Below are 21,137 nucleotides of genomic sequence, written 5' to 3'. Positions count from 1 at the left end.
CCTTAGAATACAGGCAGTAAGGGAGAAAAATCCCTTTGAACAGTCCTCACTGAGGAAAAGGAGGTATTCTGGGCACTGTCATAATCTGAATTTCATGGGAAAGATGAATAGTTTGGATTAAGTATATTTTTCTAGCACTAAAGTGTAATGATTTAAATAACATCACGGGATAATCTGGAAGAAGGTGCTTCTCAGTTATGCCAAACAGAATGAAAATTGACAGGCAGAAAGCACACCCCCAGGGCGGTTTCCAGCCAGGACGCTGGGCTCCCCCGCACCCTTTTTCTGAACACGGAGACATTACAGCTGCACTGCCGCACTGTGTCACTAGGTCACTGTCCCTGCCATCCCATTAACATGTGCTCCCCGTGGCAGGCATCCTCCACAACTGCTGCAACCTGAGCTCCTTGAGGAATTCAAATTATTCAGACGGAGCGGGTTTGTGTTTTGTTGGAAGTTTACACAATACCAATTCAAAGGTAGCGTTTGAATATTAAGTGTTCTAATCAAGATATCTATTTTATTACTCCACTGCTGTACTTCCATTCTACTTAAAGAAATTAAATCACACAGATTTAATCAAGTTCACTGTCTAAAAGGAGAAGCTTAGAATTCAGGGTGCTTCACGTAAGATTCGCAGCGCTGCACAGGTCAGTGTTCAGCAGACAGCAGGTGACAAGTGCATTGTATTTTAGTCTTTAATTCTCCCCATTACTCCTCACAGGAAAACCTGTATCTCCACATGCTAGTTCAAAGGTAAGTTTTTTTTTAAAAAAGAGATAGTTTTCTTTCCTACTCTGCTGTCTGTTTATTCATATTTTATAAATACTTGGAAGTAATTTTACACCTGCATCTAAATATTAAAAATACGATACAGTTTTGTGAGTCATGCACATAAAATAGCACTACTGTATTAAGGCTTTATAACCCAGTGGTTACCTGCCTTAAAGGAAAGTAAAATTATAAAACAATAAGGCCAATTTTAAATTGTGCATAGAACCAGTAATTGTGTGTTTAAGGCAATTAAGAGATTTATTAAAAATCGGTTAAAAGTAGATTGACAATGGCATTAAAGAATAAAGTGTCATTTATTTGGTGCTACTTTGTGAATGTTTCTTATCATCTCAAATCATCTCATGACACTATATACAATACACTTTCAATCACAACTCAAACATAATATAACCTACAAAATCACGTGGCTGTGGTCAACGTACAGTGATTATACTTTGGAAAGAAAGAAAATTAGTAATTAATTAAGGTGCAATAACTTTTTCCAAATAAAATATTAGCACCATACCGGATAAAAGGATCTAAAACTATTGGCCTCCTCGTACTTATTAAATAACTAAATATAAACATTTTTTTCAAAGCGCAATATTAATTTGCAGAGTCAGTTTTCCAGTAGTTAATCCTCTCTCTCTTTTTCTTTTTTTTTTTTTTTCTTCTTTTTTTGCATTTGTTTCTCCGTAAGGAAAAATAGGAAGTAAAAACTTTCACAGGGTATGAAAATCAAACCAACAAAAATCTGCCCGGCCCGAGCGCCCTTCAGCAGTGCGTTCCAACAGAGGCAAAGGTGGACATTTCCCGGCGGATGGTGCTGAAGGGCGAGAGTTCCAGCTCCGTGGTGTACTCGTTGTCGTTGTCATCGCTGGTCGCCGCGGAGGACTTCTGGGCGCACTCGTCGCAGCAGCAGCAGCAGCACTCCATGAAGGCGCGGCTGAAGGGTTTGCACAAGCAGAACAGGATGACCGGGGTGACGCAGGACTTGAAGAACAGCAGGAACTGGCTGATGATATGAAGGAGGTCCATGGTCTGCTGGGACACGCCCGTGGCCATGTAGGCTGTAACGATGTTGCAGATATTTTCGGGAATGGTGCAAAATCCGTATAAGATGGTGAGCGCCACCACCGTGCAGTTCATCTGGCTCTCCAGGTGGATCTGCCGCTTATTGCCCCGCGTGCACGCTCGCTCCGCTTTGCGGATTTTCCGCGCAGTCACCAAGGAGCAGGTGATGGTGAAAAGCGTGGGCAGGCAGAAGTAGCAGCCGAAGTACCACCAGAGCCTGGCGCTGTCGTAGGTGAGCGCCAGCACGTAGACGGTGTCGGGCAGGTCCGGGGAGATCTTGATGACGCAGCGCTCGGCCGGCGCGCGGCCACCGAAGCCCAGGTCGTCCTTGCTCAGCTGGCGCAGCACGACTTCTGGAAGCGCCAGCAGGAGGGCGCCCACCCATATGACCGCCAGCTTGGCAGTCGTGGAAGAGCAGTTCTCGATCATCTCATAGTACATCTGCACGTTGGTGGCGGCCCGGAAGCGGTCTATGCACAGCGCGCATAAGGTGAAGGTCGTGACTCCAAGAGAGGCGACCTGTGGGAGGAACACAGAAGACGCGTGATGTCACCTGTGGGGAGAGCTGAAAAACGTCAAAACACCAGACAGACAGAGAGCAGCTTCCGGGAGTAATGAGGCATGGGGACTGGGGCCCTGACTTCAGCCCAATCATTGTAAGATTGAAAATAAGAAAGAAAAAACAATGCAATGGTCCAGGGTCATGGAGCAAAAAATTTTAGAGCTGAAAGGATCCATAAAGGGCGTTTAGTCCGATACTGTTTTATTATAGATAAGAGCACAGAGGCCCCAAGAATTTCAGTCACCATGAAAACGCCTGCGGCCAGGCCACCTAGAGGAGGAGCCTGGCCTTTTCATCAGTGAAAGGAGGGCCAGGTTTTCCCGTGTGAGGCTCAGCAGCATGCCTCACGCAGCAGACATTCAAGAGCCACTCTTTCCAATACACTAGATGAGTGCAGATCTCTTCCAATTTCTCCTAAATGCCAATGAAAGTATTTTAATATTCTTTTTGCATATACCTATGGAAAACAAGAAAGGGAAATTCGCCAGAGGTCACCCCACTCCCACCCCATGCTGCACATTTGCCCTCGGGGCATCTGCCAGTGCTGATGAGATTTCCAAGTCGGTTTTAACTAGGAGGATGCGACCGGGTGCCCATGTACACAGGTAGGAAACAAAGCTGTGGCCACTGAAAGCGAGGCCAAGATCTGTAGGTGAAGATCCCGTATGATTTCGGAAAGCCCCAAATAGTGACATTTTCCTGGGTATAGAAAGAAAAAAATCAGTGAAGAGAGATAGTGGAGAAACTTATCTGGATTTTAGGGTCAGGATCTGGGTGAGTTGGGGAGTCGAAGGGGAAGGGAAAATCCCAACCAGGAGCCTGAATTTACAGTGGGCTGGAGCCAGAAGTCACACCTTCTATGTGGCTCTGAGAAACCCACAGCGCAATTTAAAATTGTCCCAGGCGACACACAATGAACACAAAGAAGGCACTTTAAAACCAGGCCTCAAAGAAATTGCACAGTTAAAAGTCCAGGGAACATGATTCACAATTTAAAAACTACACTATGCCCCTGGCCTAAGTGGCTCAGTTGGTTGAGCATCGTCCCTTGCACAGAAAGGTCACCAGTGTGACTCCTGGTCAGGGCACATACCCAGGTTGCAGTTTGATCCCCAGTCAGGGTGCATATGGGAGACAACCGATGGACATTTCTCTCTTACATCGATTTTTTTCCCTCTCTCTCTCTCCCCCTCCCTTCTTCTCTCAAATCAATAAAAACATATTAAAAAATAAATAATAAAATCACAGTATGCAAAAACAATCCATCACTATGAGTTAATGTGCCAAACGAAACAGGTTACGAAAAAAGATATAAGTACAGTTATCATGAAATAAATATACTCATCAAATTTAAAGGAATATGAGATAATGAGAGAACATCAAAGAAAATAGGAGACATAAAAAATAACCATGAAAATATGCAAAAAGGAACCAGATAGAATGTCTAAGTACTCCAGCCACAGGAAAACTTCAGATCCAAAACCTCTGCTGCTGAGCACTGTATTCAAAGAGGAACTGTTCTTACAACATATGGTCCAGATAGCTCAATAAATCGAGTTAAAGATTAAGAACCAAAAACACATATTTTTTTCACACTGAGGCCTTTCCAGGAATATAAATGCATGTTCCTAATGTAAACATACTATCATTCAATAATCTATAAAATATTTATTGAGCATCCTACGTACACTCTAATAGGGTGCATAGGCGTGCATTCAACACAAGCACACATTTATTGATAAGGACCCTATGCCGAGCACTCTGCTAGATATGGGGGATATAGAAAGAAATAAGAACCAGTTTTTCCCTCACAGTCAACCCAGACGGGGGAAGCTGGTTCCCACAGTTACCATCTGGGAGCAGCAAATTTATTCAACCATTTTGGGTGAAGTGGAAGTGATGTAATATTAATAAATGTGGTCATTATTTTATATTTAAACAAGGACAATGAATGGAAGGTAAAATGTTCATAAGTATTAAGAGAAAACAGGAGACTAAAAGAAAACTCCCTACATGGATGGGATGCTTTGGGCTGCACCCAGTCACCTGGGCAGATGCATTTCCCTCTGCTAGTGGAAATGTGTAAGAAGCACAGCTATAGGCCATGCCTTGGCCAAGGGACAGGAACTATATATATAACTATATATATATATGTATGATATGTGTCTAATTTTTAGAACTCAAAGGGATCATGTCAACAAAAGGAACACCATTTGTTATAACAATTTTAGCACTCAAAACATGAGTTGTTTATGTACTGTATTCAAGCTGTCAATCTCCCCAGAATGATGGCAACCTGCCTTGTGTAGTTTTGTGGGGTTTTTATTGAGAGAAAATAAGTTAATTGTCAGAACAATATTCACAGTCAAGAGGTTTTTTTCTTAAACAAATTATCCAACTTAAATCTATCAGATAATTGCTTCCACCCAGTCTCAGCTACAGGCAAGGTCTAATTGTAGTAACTGTTATATGAAAGTTCAGTTTAAATCCTTATTTTTTATTTTATTTTGTAGCCAGTAAAGTTTAGAAAAATTGCCTTCTCTGTGTGATCTTCTGTTGGGCTACATCTTGGTGGAAAGCTAGCAGCTTCTTGTAAATAGTGATCCCTAACTTCTTTGTAGCATAAGCATTTCTCTCCTGTAAAGTTCTAAACTGCTCCCAGAATTCTTCACTGTTACACACCTTTTGGAATTATTTGCAGGTTTTTGATAGCTGCCCAATGTCATCCAAATTAAGAAAAGAGATCTGCAGGATTATGTCATCAGGCATGTGAACTAACAAATCAAACTTTCCCTGACACAGATTCAAATAATTTAGCTCTTTCCCAAACACTTTCTGCATCTGCCCACGCAGTCACTTGCTCAGCAGGAAATCTTTGTGGGGTCTCCTCACCTCTCTTGCTCCAAATGGAGAAAAATCATCCATGATTTCCAGATAACCTCAGTTTTGGTGATGGAAGTCCTTGCTCCAGAAGGGAGCCTGGATCCAATCTCATACAGAACTTGGGCAAAAGAAGTCATGGTCTCCTCCTGGAGCTCCAGCAGCCAGCAAGCCTTATGGATTCCGAGTGTTCCAACATCAAATCATCTCTCCTCTTCTTACATGCTACATATTAGTGTCTGCTACTTCTCACATGGAAAATAAGGACATTGTATCTACGCCCTGACTATTCTCCTATTAGTGGAGACAGTTTGAAAATGAGATATAATGAGGGGGTTAACTGTGTGAGAAGCAACAATGAAGAGAGAATATGACTAACAACAGTCTAGGTCAGTGCAGAATAAGAGGTCATGACTGAGTTTATAGCCACAATTCCTATGGAGCAAAATCATCAGAAAGTATTCCATAAACAATATAAGAAAGATCAATCTGATATAACTAATTTAAAAAGAATCATATTTACATTCACGTTTTAAAAATTAACTCTCAAATTAATAACTTGTTCACCTTGATGGAAATTTATTTTGCATCTATGCTGTAAGCTCAAAATAATTTTTAACATTGAGGTCCACACTGTGCAACTGTCTTCTGACCAAATTATATTTTTTTAACATCAGTAATTGCCACACTTTGAATGGAAATCTGAGAAGGACTTGGCATTTTCTGAAAGTCTACATCAAACAGTATTATGTGGAAATTACAGTACATATTCTATTTTAGAGATTTTTGAAACTTTACATTTATATTTCAGTTTTTGAAATATTTTGATTCATTTTTCTATAAGAATGTAAAACAAAATAAAAAATTCTCAAATTATCAAATATACACAAATCCTCAGCAAGGCTTTCAGTGCAGGCTTCACTAAGGCAAATCTTTGTGCATGTTTCGCTGTCACTCTATATCCTGAGTCAGTCCCCAAATACAAAGCTACAAGGTTGATGCTGTGCACTCTTCCTAAATTATGAATAACATCTCTATTAAAAGGATAGTCTCTCTTAGAGTCTCAAAACATCTATTTTCTTGGTAGTTTTCTATCATTACTTACACAGAACACACCAGGGATAGCATCTTCTCCCCAATTAATGTCCTTAACTTTAAATCTAGAGATTTAAAACCTGGACCAGTCATCACAAGAGCTAGCTAACATCTGCATACATAACCACAAGTCAGTTGCAAAGCATTTCTTGAGAAGTAATAGCAAATGGATGTGGGTGGACATGTAGTAAGATGTGTGTGTTAGATTGCCACTCCTTAGATATGATAAGCTGTGCTATGCATTCACTCTTAATTAGAAGATGTTCACTGCTTCCAAAAGCAAAACAGGGTTCCCTAGGTTCTGTATATTTCATCTCACAGGATAACAAAAGCCGGGACAAATTTTAAGCAAGATTTACGTGCGCTCCACCTTTTCGCTCAGCAACTCTTCCTCACTTTATTTTATTTGAAGATGCTTAGTTCTTCAGCTATATTCCCAGAAGCTTTAGTCCTGAGTCAGAACCTCAGACATGTCTGATCTGTAACCCTCTTGATGACTCATGGGTTGAGGGAACCTGCCCAATTTTCATAGACTGATTTCAGGAAGCTCCTGAATCCAGCATCCTGTTTTCAAACTGGACTTCTCTCTGATAGTATTCTCTGCCATCGAGATCCAGCTGAAGGAGGGGGAGCTGTCCAGGAAGGTCACAAGAGCTACAGAGAGAGTTGTCAAAGGAGCCTCCAAGGAAAATGCGGCCCCAATGCAGGCAGAGCTTACAAGGCAGTTGCCACAGCAACAGCAGCCCAACGCGGGCCTAGATATCTGCTCCCTCCAGCTATCACCGCCTGCAGTGTTTTTACTTCAGACATTTTTCCATAAATTCACGTATGCACTCAATTTTATGATGTGAGAGAACCAGAAAGGTACAAAGTCCCTGCTCAGTACTTCCCCAAATCATTTACAGAAGGCTTTAAACATCTGTAAAGAATTAACTGCATACCTCAGATATTAATTGATAAAAAGCATCTGGATAATGGATGATAGGCTAATTCCTGCTTACTCAGATATGAAATGTATCCATGTAATTAAAATTGCTAAATGTTGGGGGTAACATGGAAAGATTTCTATCACAATTTTAAAATATATTTGTTTACATACAGCTCATTAGAAATTCCACCAAGATGAATGGTGCAATTATATGTAATTATAAAACTGTATCATGACTGCTGGATCTTCTGCATTTAATGACCATATCTGACTGCTAAAATTCAATATCACTATGAAATATGCTCTTGGGGGTAAAGCTGTTGAGCATTAGCTTAGATGGTTAGTTCTTTGAAGCAACATCCTGAGAGATAAAATGAGTAAGATGCAATCTCTTATTAATTAAACTGCAATGGGAGGAATAATTAACATCCACAAAGGCAGAACTGTAAACACTTTTAATAGACAAGGCTATTAATTTTGAGACTCAACATCAGAGGAAAGCTAGAAGTAGAAAATTTTAACTAGTGGGAAAATAAGATATTGAGCATTTTGAGGGGATCGGTATCAAAATACAGAAGCAAGAGAATCCAAATAAACAACTCTAAAATCTTCCTTTCAAACAGCAGCGTTCTGCTCTTCTTTGTATCTCAGTCACAACAGCAAACCCCTTCCCCCACCCAGTCCGCACTCGGGTGGAAAAGCAGCAGCTCCTGTGCCAAATGTCCTTCCCACTCATGAAGCTCCTAATGCAAGACAAGCTTCACGTCGTGGGAGATCCTGGGCCACCACACTCACTCTGTACTACATTAAATTCCCATTCATTCAAAATGATACGAAGAAAGAGCATATGGATACTTTATAAAAAACAGACATCTCTGAAGATCGGGTGTTAGCTATTGCTCCATTTCTCAGAAGCTCACTGCAGACACGTAAGGAAGCATCGTGGCCCTCGCTGGTGTGGCTCAGCTGGTTGGAGCATCGTCCAGTGTTCTGAAGGGTCATGGGTTCGATTTCCAGTGAGGACACACCCAGGTTGTGGGTTCGATCCCAAGTAGGGGTGCCTGCGGGAGGCAATGGGTTGATGTGTCTCTGTAACATCAATGTTTCTCTCTCTCTCCCCCTCTCCCTTCTTATCTCTCTAAAATCAGTAAAAGCATGTCCTTGGGCAAGGAGTAAAAAATATTTAAAAAAGAAAAAAGTATTATGAATGAGAGGAAGCTGTGAAACAGACAACACAGATCACATGAGGTCCGACTCTTAACCAAGTAAAGAGGACCTTTACTAAACCTTCTCATACAAGTCAGTGATAACCCTAATGGGGGAAAACGAACCAATGTACTTCTAAGCAAAACTTCCTTCGTATAAAACTGAATCTACATGCTTTAAGTACAACAAAGCCACTGGAAAACACCGATTTTTGTAAACTAGGGAATTTCTAACCAAAGTCATGACAACTGTACTCTAGCCTAACATATTTTACCTAAAAAAGACGTTGAAGTGCATCTGTTTCTGTGCTGTCCTTTGTTTACAAGTAACTCTCCAAACAAGGGCATTATTGTTAAGAAAACCCATTCATTTGGGCCATGAATGATTATCTATTATGAGTCTGTGGTTACAGGCCTAACAATCAGTCAGGAAAAAAGCAGGAGGAGCACAGGGTTGGGTTTTCCTTTGAAAACTCTAAATGGCTTCCTCTTGCATTTTCCATAACCCTGTTCCTTACAGCACTTTAAGGCAACCTCCCCAGGAAGAGACCCTTCTTTGAGCACCAGTGGGGACAGCGTGTTTATCAGAGCCACTGTTTAGCAGACAGCTATGAATGAGATGGCCTTTGTCCAAAGGTCTTCATTTCTGAGTGCGTGCATATCATGATACTATACCTCATTTAAATAAGTGCAGCGAGTGACACACTTCCACCAGTGTTTCCCAATCAAAACAGTAAGAGCGACATGCCTCACCCCTCCCAGCCTGCACACCCCTCTGAAATGAAATAGAGCTCTTCATGGCCACACTTCCACAAACAGAAGCTCCTTCCCTTTATCAGTGTCACTGAGATTTAATCTGATACACCCACATATCATACATGTCCCTTTATTTCAATTGTGCCCGGCCTATTTCATCTATATGTGATTCTCAATGTCACGGGGAAAAAATATTTTGAAGGCATCAACCATCATTACCGTCTTATTCTCCACCTTCCTCTCTCTTGCTTATGCCTGGTAAGATCTCTTAGTTACTTTAAAAACAATTGAGACTATTGAAAAGCGAATATATCATCCCCACCTTGACCCAAGCTTTCCTACCCATTGCGACTTCTGACTTTTGTAACACAGTATATTTCTTTTGTAGTTAAGAAAACTATTTTACTACAACTCGTGTAAAATGTTATAATTTAATTTTAAATATGTCAATGCTCGGTATAAAAATGCAAATGAGGCAAGATTAACATCATTTGTCCTAAAATGGAAAAGCCATCTATTGGAAACAGCAGTTCTGAAGGGAGCCATGCATTCCATAATCATTCTCAATAATTAGAAATTCATTTCAAAACATAATATTTCCCCCAACCCACACTCCAGTTTTCAATGCTTGGTATTATTATGATGTTTCTAATCAATCTTCAAGTTACCTAGAATTTCAGTTATTTACCTTGGGGTTCTGATGAGTTTCTAAAAAATAGTAGCAAATGTTCACTTATTTTCCCTGTGCCTAATGGCATTGATTTGCATGATTGTGAACCTACACTGAAAACAAAATTAGAGTTGGCCTCTTCCATTTGTGCTTGGGTCATCATGATTAGAATGACATTGAAAAGCTATATTGTAAGATAAAATTTCCCTATAAATTTTCTTGGTAGCCTGTTAAGGAAGCAGTATTCATTCTCATTCAAACCTCTTATAAAAGGCAAATATCTCTAAATCTCACATCTTGGGTGGTGAATTGATTAACAGGATGCTTTCCCTATACGGGAGCGATCTGACCCAAGGAGGAGGCAGTAAGAGTAGGAGGAAAGGCAGAAGGTGGAGGATGACGAGGGGCTGAAAGTGGTGACCCTAGGAACAGCCATAGGCGTAATGAAATGACACACTCCAGGCAGAGATCGAATCAGTGACCTTGGCCTCATTAATGCTCTGAACCACTCGCATGTGCTGACAAGTAACACTGAAAGCTGTCATAAATTCACAGACCAAAAATATTCTGTCTCAAGAATAAGCCCGGTACTGATTATATCCTGTGTTTAATGGAAAGTCTCTATACCTGTCTTTCCATTCGGAAAGACCCCGCGTTTGAGGTTGCCGCAATCCCTTTCCCCGCCCCACCTTGACATTTTAGATGAGATCATCTCTCCTGGCACAAAGAACACCATTCTAATTAGGATACTTAAGCGTCAGTCTTGGCAATAAGGTTGAGTTAATTATGGGACGTTGGCAGGTCAGTTCCTAGGGAGTAAAATGACAGGAGGAACCCTGGGGATGGGAGCAGAAATGTAGTGACAGAGACAAATCTCACTGCATAGCAGCCTATCCATCCATCTCCCCACAGTCCACATCCCAAACAGGTCCCTGTGCATCCAATGTCACATTGTTAAATCTAGTTTCCAGCACATAGGAAGAGCTATTAAAGGTGTAAACATTCTATCAAGGTGCAGGCACTGTAAAGGCAAAGGACAAGGTAGACGCACACCTCCTCCACCTTGGGTAGACGTATAAACTCAGGTCTATTTTGCTTCTGGAGACATATTTGATTTGTTTGCAGATACCTTGACGGCTCTCAGGAACTCAAGGCAACTCCTCACTCTGACTGTGTGCTTGAGAGATTAATCCAGTTCTTGGAAAAGCATTCTCCATGCTTCCCTTCCCTTCACTCAATGATAGGGTCTGAAGTACCTCCCTAGTCAGTCTCTCTTCCCAGGTTCTCTAAGATCAAGTTAAATAATAGGTACACCACTGAAATTTTCAGAAGGAAGGGACTCAATTTAGCATCCTGTTAATTCATTACTACATAAGCAGTCATTTAAATAAAATTTAAAAATTCGATTTCACTAATGTCCTTATGGTTAATAAGGATTAATAATTCCAAAGCAGGGATGGTGATCTCACACATTATATTCTAAATAATAATTAAATATTTAAGGATATTTAGAATAATTCTGTTTTCTAAACAAAATTTCTAAGATTGTTGTTATCGACTAAATTATTTTGCCAATTATTCTTATAGGTCTCCCATCCCAGGAAAGGTTGAGAAAATAAGAATGCAAGAATTAAAAGATTTTCACACATGTAACTTTTCACCACAGATTTAGGCTGTATGGCATTTATGAAGATGAACTGTAATAAAAAATTATTCAAAAAGAATTAGAGGAAGCAGTTTTCACTTGAATTTTTCTATCTTTGATCATAACCAAGTACAGTTGTGACTGGCCCATTCCAGGGCCATTCCTGAACTTCTGTAGTACCTTGTTTAAACCTTTATTATAGTGTTTATTACACGGTAAAACATCATTTTCCTATCCCATAATGTTAACAGCGGTAACTCATCTATGTTATTCATTTCTGGGCCCTTTTTCAGCTATTCCCCTGCTAACATAGCGTCTATCATAGAAAAAAAACAAGCCCAATAAATGTTTGATGAATGAATGTATAGTAAATAAGTGAATGGATGATGACACATATGGAAAAAGATGGTAGAAAATGAATTATTCAAACTGTTCTTTAATCACTTATTGGGTACTGCTGATCTATATATAATCCTTAAAAGCTGAATGCCAACTAATGTTTCTAGGAGGGAAGTAAAGAAAAACTATGTTCCTGTTTATACCTCATTGACAAGCTGTATAAAAGTATGACATTTTTACTACAATCAATAGTTTAAAAAATTATTTGAATTTCACACTTGAATATCATAAAGCTTTTATTTCTTATATGGAACCCAAATTCAGTAAACTTCACCATACACTGTTCATGAATGGCATTATATATAAGAGCACACTCTATAACTTTTTTCCTTTGTACAGGAGTTATCAGCTAAATATTTTCACTCATATGGGTATGCAGAAAATAATTATAAAGGGATTAATGAGAAGTCATTAAATATTTTTTAAGCACCATTCTCACACAGTGTCTCTTTTCCCTGAGAATATTAGTAGTAACTTTCAAATTGCTCATAAAACTGCATGTTTCCACTTAAAAGTCCATTAGAATACCTAATGGCTAATCCACCACTCAAGCAAATTTACCATCTGCCAAGATAAATGTGCTATTACTTGAATGTTGGGATTCTAGGGAAACCTGTGCAGAATTTCATACCTGTGTGGTACTATCATCTTCAGCTTCCAGAACCTTCCTTTCTTCCCATCAGTGCTAACTACAGTCTAAAGCAATGAAAAGGCCATTTGCTTCTTTCAGTTTAAAACCAGTATTTCTAAAACCACTGGAGAATCTGGCTCTTTTCATTACAAGAGATTCTAGACCTTTCACAGATCATTCCTAGTCCAGAGGCCTCGGTGAAATGCATTTCCTTTATTCATTTTCCACCCTCATGCAGAAACCTGTATCCCACTACAGTAAAAAAAGTACAGTTAGAGCTGGAATTATCTTAGAACTATCTGATATCTTCTGCCCTACCATATGCCATGAAGGTGTGACTTCTTTAAACTAAGAAGGAGTCTAGATTATTGAAAACCTCCAATTAAGGTCCAAACAAATAAATATTTAGCAGTGGATCTGGATCAGATGATATATCGACTCTGATTGGCTTCCATCAAGTAATGAGCAGAGAGCTGTTTCAGTTGCCACATTCAATGCCTGAATGTTTGGCTTTAACCATTTGTTAGATGGTGTGATAGGAAACTCTTCTGCCGTTCTTCTACTGTAATCCTCACCCAGACCTCCATTCCATCTCTCTCTCTACCTCTCTCTCTCTCTAGAGAGAGAGATACATGGATAGATAGATGATGACATATATAGATAAAGATGACATACAGATATATAGGTGATATAGATGATAGATAGATGATATAGATTATAGGTGATGATATAGATAGATGATAGAGATAGAGATAGAGATAGAGATGATAGAGATAGAGATAGAGATAGAGATAGAGATAGAGATAGATAGAGATAGAGATAGAGATAGAGATAGAGATAGAGATAGAGATAGAGATATAGAGATAGAGATAGAGATGATAGAGATAGATAGAGATAGAGATAGAGATAGATAGAGATAGATAGAGATAGAGATAGATATAGATGATATATAGATATAGATATAGATAGACATATAGATAGATGATAGAGAGATAGAAATAGATAGAGATAGAGACAGAGACAGAGATGGATAGAGATATAGAGATAGAGATGATATAGATATAGATGATATAGAGATATAGATATAGATGATTAGATATATATAGATGATAGATATAGATATAGATTATATAGGTATAGATATATATAGATTATATAGATATAGATATGTATCTATAAATATAATCAAACTCTATATCTATCTATATCTAGAGTTTGATTATATTTATATATATATATAAATATGTTTGGCTTTAACCATTTGTTAGGCAGTGTGATAGGAAACTTTCACATATATATATATATATATATATATATATATATATATATCCCTCTCTCTCTCTCCCCACATACAACTCTTGCTGTGAGTATAGTTTTTGTTTGATGACTATGTCAGAAACCAGTTTAAAATAATGTATATGTTAGGATGGCTACCATCCACACAGATTCTCTTCTCTCCCTTTCATACCACTCCATCTGCCTTTGGTCCTTATGGGACTTATCACCAGGCCACAAAGGAGTCATAATCCTGGAATAAAGAGGGAAAAGGTAGCCCTGGCCAGCATGCTCAGTAGTTAGAGAGTGGGCCCACGCACCAAAGGGCATGAACCTGGGTTGCACTCAATCCCTGGCCCCAGCTGGGGCGCATGCAGGAGGCAACCAATCGATGTCTCTCTCTCTCATCAATGTTTCTCTCTCTCTCTCTCTCTCTCTCTCTCTCTCCCCCCCTCCCACCTCCCGCTTCCCTTCCACTCTCTCTAAAAAAATTAATGGAAAAAATATCCTCTAGGATTAACAAAAAAATAAAGGAAGAAGTTATCAACTACATTTCCCTCCCAGTATATTTCCACTCAAAGCAATATTAAATATGATAAAATTCCCTTTCTACTGATAGAACCTGGAAGCTGGTGCTCTCCTCAAACCTTATGTCAACAAAGTGAAATAAATAGAAGAGTTGAATGCACATTGCAAAGATCTATAATTTCTGCTGAAGAAATGTCTACTATTTTTCTATACAAACACAACTCTCCCCAGAATTTCACTACTTCCTTAATATTATGCTAATACTTAGGTTGTAGAAAAGAAAAGAACTGTGATAAGAAAGGAAAAGAAGGCAAAAGATCAATAAAAATGAATTGTGGTTACTACGGAAAAACAGTGTGGAGGTTCCTCAAAAATTTCAAAATAGAACTACCATATAATCTAGCAATTTCACTTCTGGGAAATTAAAGAAAACAAAAGCACCAATTTGAAAAGATATATGCACTTTCATATACCAATTTATGCTTATTTTATTCCTGTCCATTTTTTAAAGATGCCAAGGAACAGAAGTAAAAAGAATATACTAAATGAACCCCTTTTGCCTTATAGATGTTTGTCTAATAAGTAAACATCAACATCAAGTGGTTGGATTCAATGCCTTCGATTCTAATTTAACATGATAATTCAAAAGCTACTGTAGTGGAGACTGTGGTTCCCCACCCAGAGTGCCACCCCACAAAAGTCCTTTCAGAAATGAAGTGCTGATTCTCCCAACCACTGCTACTATTGGTGGTGGATGGCTCTTAACTGCACCCCTCTCTAGAAACTGCCCTTGACCAAAGAGATCCACTCAGCTCAAGCCACCTGCATCCAATGACTGGTCCATTAGGGGGTATAAAGTGTGGTCCCTCATGCCTCAATTCAGAATATCTTTGCAGGGCCACCCCAGCCCTAGAGCTCCCTGTGGTGCCAGCTGAGGTCTCTGTGGCATCTGCATCACAGTTCACCTTCTCCTTCTGCCCAGTCCTGCATGCTTCATTCCCTACTAAGTGTTGAACCTGAGTGCATACCCCAATAAACTTCCTGCAAGCAAATCTCCACATTAGGGCCTGTTTGGGGGGGAACCTGACATAGAACAGCCAATAAATAAACCTGTGATTTCTGTGAAAATAACAGTGCTTCCTGGAGGCAGAAATGCTTTATTTTGAGATTTGGACTATACTTCCTATGGTCATACTCAGGAATTATGAAGCTGTTAGTACTGTCCACTAATTATTTTCATAAAGCATGATAAAACATTATAAAATTAATTCAGCTCAGTGGGCATGGCTCAGCAGTTGAGCATCAACCTATGATCCAGGAGGTTGCGGTTGGATTCCCAGTCAGGGCACATGCCGGGGCTGAGGGTTCAATCCCCAGTAGGGGGCGTGCAGGAGGCAGCTGATCAATGACACGCTCATCATTGATGTTTCTCTCTCTCTCTCTCCTTCTCCTTTCCTCTCTCTAAAATTAATAATGATGTATTTTAAAAATTTAAAAATAAAAATAAAATAAATTATTTCAGAAGAATAAGATTAAGGTAGGAATGTAGAAACATATTCTACATTTTAGATTAAAGATGAAAACTTTCATTCATTAGTTTAACAGTCAAAACATAAATTATAGTCTAATTTTTCAAGAAAAAAAATGAGTGAATCTTTTTTCCCAAACCTTTGCTTCTCTAGGGAAAACAAAGCCTGATACCAATAAATTTAAAAACAAAGTAGGTCTACAAAGAAGGGGAAAAAATACAGAGAGCAAAATATCACCATGATCTTATAACCATAAGAGAAGAGGTAAAAACAAAATATTCTTAAGAAGCAGATCATTAAATTGGAAGATGAAATACAAATGAAAGCACAATATACATTTTTTAAAACTTCTTAGAATTAAAACAAAAATTAAAACCCATACATAATAAATACCATCACTCACAACTCATAGGTCTAATTAAACTCACCAAAATTTTTATATTTTTTTCCTGAATTTGGATGGGATTCTTTTCTTTGAAAGTTTTTTCAAGAACTTTGGTAAGTTTTTTTTCTTTCCCCAGTATCATTTTTTCTGTCTTCTTTATTGTTTTTTCCTCTAATGATAAACATGTCCGACACACTTAAGACAGCTCAATACATGCCTCTCTTATTGGGGTAACTCTCTGTTCACTTCATAGTTTACTTTTGTCTCTTCTTTAGATATGTCAATTTCTTCTGCATTATTCAAACAAAAAAGAAATTTTAAATTGAAATTGACCTTGAAAAGGCAATTGGAAGACAGATATTCTCTAACATAAATTCAACTACCTCCTCTGCAATTCAAAATTGAATTGTCTACCAACTAAATTAGATATTTCAGAGCTACTTGGAGCTTGGCAACAAGAGAAATCCTAGATCCTGGTAAAGTAACAACAGCTGATTTAGCAAGCATGGAATGATTCTGCATCTGATCCCTGCCAGGATAGCAGAGGGTCTTATTTACTGTCTCTTGCCTTGGCCCTTCTAAATAGGTACTGTTTCTGTTTACTTATCCCCTAGCTTTAGGCCCTGGAGCAATGTTGAACATGGTGTCACTGGCCCTGGTGCCAGACAGGATCAGGGGCTCTGGAATATTTACAGTTTCCCTTCTTCTGCTTCCATAAATGAAACGAGCAGTATGAATGGAGAAAATCAAGGGCCAGCTGGCTAAAAACACAACTGGCAACAAAGCACTTGGGCTCCTTCCAAGAGCTGGTGTTTAAAGACAGGCCATTTAAAGAGCAAATTCCAACTGCCATAATAATAGTGCAGGACACTAGCTGTAGGATGAAACAGTCAAATTTTATGCAGAAAGATTGTTGTTTCCAAAGTTTACAACCTATTATAAGCCTCTCTTCTTAAGAAATTTTCTAGCCTTAGAAATCCCTTAAAATAGCCAATCCTTTATACCCTCACAAATGGCAAACATATATGATATACTTTGAGAATATGAAATAAATTCTGTTCCATGATGACCAAAGTGTTATTTTTGCTTAAGCTCATTCATACAAAATAAATAAAACTGTTGAGAAATCGAGAAGGAAACAGAAAGAAACAAGAAATGACATGAGAATTTAGATGGGACATCATGGCAGATAGCCAAAGACACTTAAACTAATTTAGGAGGTTATTAATATATCATGAGGCCAACCGACAAACAAAGAAAGGCAGATTTCCTTTGTTAAATAAAATATTACTCCAAATATTTTGATATTTGAGAGAAAACGCAATAATCTTCTTGGGGGGAAAATCATGTTGGAGCCTGGAAATCTAGTAGACAAACGATACAGGTTTTTTCCTTGCTGGGTTCTGATCATGACAACCATGCACTGGCCATTTATTAACTCTAGAATCTCTGCTAGGTGCCAAATCCGAAATATATGTGACACTATATCCAGAGAGATAAATTAAAATCTAAATAATTCTACGCATTATGAGATCATAATTATTGCACAATCTGGGAGCAGATGAGTTTGAAGGTGAGTGAACAAAGCTACCCCTCTCGATAGATGATAGAAGACAGACAGGTAGATAGGTAGATAGGTAGATAGGTAGGTAATTGGCAAGAGAGAGGAAGGAGGGGCTCAGAGAAAAAGCGAAGGGGTTCAAAGGGGTACAACAGCCAGGTAGGTACCTGGAGCGGCAGTTCTGATGCTATAAAATCCAGAAATGGGCAAAGCCAGTAGTAGCTCGAGACCCCCTGGAAGGCATTACCTCGATGTAGGGCACGATCTTGCAGGAGAAGTCTTCCAGCAGCCACTTCTTGGTCAGCTCGTGAAAGATGACGAGTGGAAGGCAGAAGAAGATGATAAGAAAGTCCCAGAAGGCCAGGTTGGCCAAGAGGGAGTTGGAGATGCTCCGCATGTAGTAGTTGTGACACACGATGCACATCACCGCCAGGTTGCCAATAATGCCGGTTCCAAAGATCACCACCGACAGACACATGACCGCGTAGGCTCCGTACGACTCCTGGGTCAGCGGGTAGAAGGGGTTCTTCAGTCGCAGGCGCCGGCTCGTGCTGTTTCCCCGGCGGGGGTCCCCGCGTTCGTGGACCCCTTCGTCTGAGGACGCATTCTGGGCCAGCGCCCTGCCGGGGGGCGCGATCATCCGCCCTTCGCGCCCAGATGGGCCACTGGCCGTGTCGGGTGGGGGGTCGCGGTGGGAGCCCTGGTGTTTCCCGGCTCTCCTCGGCCAGTAGTAAAGGTCGCCGGCTCCGGGTTGCGTCCTCACACTCGGCTTCTGGCTGTGCCCCAAAATGCCAGCGCCTCTCGGACCCTTCTCCTTTCCCTCTGAGGTCTGAAGGAAGAGTTGGAGGGCCGTGGGGTTCCCTCCCCCCAGAGTTCCAGGGGGCTCCTGATCCCGGGCACCTTTCCACCTCCAGGCGCCCGGGGGCTCCGCCGCCGACGCCTCCGCCCCTCTGCCCGCACCTGGGTCACCGCTCCGGGCCGCCGGGAGGTCCCACGAGGGCGCCACGCGCGCGGCTGCTCCCCGCTCCCCCTCCCGTGGCGCGCGGGTTAGCAGAAGGTCTCCTGCAGAATTACCCGGTCCCCAAGCGTCCCTGCTGTGACGCTGGTTCCCTGGAGGTGAGCAGCTTTCCCCCAGACAAGTTTCGTTCCTGGGCGCAGGGGCGGACCCGAGAGCCGAAGCGGCAAAAGCCTGGAGCAGGAGCAGGAGCAGGAGCAGGAGCAGCAACCGCGAGGTGCGGGCGAGAAGCGCGCCCCAGCCCCGCATGGCTCGGCGAGGGTGCACCCGGCAGCTGCGGCTCCCGTTTAGGACCGACACCTGCTGCCTAAGTTGCTGCCGCGAGTTGGACACATGTCACATAGCCCCGCCGGGACAGCGGGGGACGGGAGATTACGGGAGGTTGGGGGATGGGTCTTGGGGTCACAACCCTCCGGCGCTACAATCCTCGCGGGTCTGGCGTCCGGTGCATTTCTCAGCCAAATCCACCCCGAGCGCCGCGTATCCCCAAGGCTCAGAAAGGGGCTCTCGGCTCCCGGTGGCTGACCTTGAAAAGTTGCAAGCAACACCTGACTGCTGATGGCTGTTGCGACTGGGAGACGCCGGGACGGAGCGCCACGCTCGCCCTGCCCCGGGTGACTGCCTCGCGGAAGCGGCGGCGCTGCCTATTTACATCCGCTCGGTGCCGCCGCCGCCAGCCGCCAGCCGCCGGCGCGGGGACAGAAGTTCGCCGCCTCCTGATGACTAGGAGCTGCAGCCCTTCCCCGGCTCGCTGGGAACAGGTTGCAAAACAGCCAGACGCCGCGCAGCTGCGCCCGGGAAACTCTCGCCCCCCCCAACCCAAGCGACCTGCGGGGCTCCCGCTGCCGAGGAGAATCGGATTCGCAGCCCGCAGCCGCTGTCAAAGTTGCTTCTCCGCCTGGACAAAGTTGAGCAGGAGGAGGCGCGGGCTGCGGGGCGGCGCGTTCCCGCAAAGGAGGGGCTCGGCGAGGGGGCGGGGAGCGCGGGCGCCCGCGGCCGCGGGAGCTTGTTGCTGCGACGGCGGGCGCAGCCCGGGCGGGGAGTGCGGTGCCTGGAACGGCGGCGGGCGCGGCGGGGGCCGGGCGGGGAGGGGAGGGGAGGGGAGGGGGAGGGGGCCGGGCCGCTCCCCGCGCTCGGCCGGTGCGCGCGCCCGCGACGCCCCGCGCTGCGCTCCCCGCCGCCGCCGAGAGCGGCCGGTTCGCGGCGACACGGGGTCCCCCGGTGGTTTGCGGCTCCCTAGCCCCGCGCACGTTTCAGTCGCGCCCTCGCAGCGGTCTGACTGCCGGGCGCCGGAAGGCGGGAGGGAACCGGGCGGAGGCGCGGGGCCCGCGCTGCCCTGGGCTGGGGCCGGCTGCGCGATGTTAATCCCCGGGCGTCGGAACCAGCCCGACCGGTTCGCGAGCCGCGAGCGGGAGACGCCCGAGCGAGCGCCCCATCCCCGCGGGCGGCGCGCGTGCCGCCGGGGCCCCGCGCAGTGAGCGAGGCTTCACCCCGCGGGGTCCGAGAGGAGGGAGGCTGGGGGTTCCGTTCACCGAGCGCGAGCAGAGCCCGGGGCGCGGGGCAGAGCGAGGAGGCCGGCGCCCGCCCGTCCTGCGGCGCCCTTAGGGGGCGCCCTCCCCCGGCCATTTAGACCCCCCGGGGCGCGAGGGAAGCAGTTTTGTTTGAGGAGGTAGCGGGACCCTGGGGGCGGGAAACTGACCCAAAGTCCCAGCGCGGCTGACCGCGCCCTCCAGCCTTGACCGTGAACCCCACCCTCCTGCCGCAGCCGGCGGAGCGTAGCTACCACAGTAGACAAATAACACACGCTGATTAAGGGAAACCGGTAGTGGCAGAAATAACCCCGTTTTGAAATGAAAAAAAGGCAACAGCTAGAGAGACGGGTTAAAATACAATGAAAAATATGATGCCAATAGCAGTCCATAGCATAATGGCCCCCCAAAAGGTGTCCACATCCTGATTCCTAATACCTGTGAAAGCGGGCAAACGGGCCCTTGCAGCTGAGGTTCAGTTAAAGATTTGAGACGGGGAGATGGGCTGGGGGGGGCGGGGGGGGCCTTGAAGTCACAGGGGAAGGCAGGGGGTTAGACCGAGTGGGCCCGTGAGCCGAGCAGCGCTGGCAATTCATAGAAGCTGGAGAGGGGAAGGAGGGGGCCCTTGCTTGCTCAGTTTAGGCTTCAGAACTATAGGATAAGGAATTTGTGTTGTTTAACCCACTGAGTTTGTGG

General features: G+C 43.1%; 1 protein-coding gene across 1 annotated transcript; it reads right to left on the bottom strand.

Moving 5' to 3' along the window:
- Positions 1-1,069: 1,069 nt before the first annotated feature.
- GPR37 (G protein-coupled receptor 37) lies at positions 1,070-19,237 on the bottom strand. Its single transcript, XM_087821393.1, has 2 exons — positions 18,145-19,237; positions 1,070-2,367 (listed from the first exon to the last, which is right to left on the bottom strand). Exons 1-2 carry the CDS (start codon positions 19,159-19,161, stop codon positions 1,549-1,551), a joined length of 1,836 nt encoding a protein of 611 aa, XP_087677519.1. The 5' UTR covers positions 19,162-19,237; the 3' UTR covers positions 1,070-1,548.
- Between the last annotated feature and the right edge of the window lie 1,900 nt (positions 19,238-21,137).

Source organism: Miniopterus natalensis, chromosome 10, assembly GCF_054644295.1.
Source record: "Miniopterus natalensis isolate mMinNat1 chromosome 10, mMinNat1.hap1, whole genome shotgun sequence".
Lineage (NCBI taxonomy): Eukaryota > Metazoa > Chordata > Mammalia > Chiroptera > Miniopteridae > Miniopterus > Miniopterus natalensis.
The sequence above is the reverse complement of the archived record's forward strand: the minus strand, read 5'-3'. Positions and strand labels throughout refer to the sequence as shown.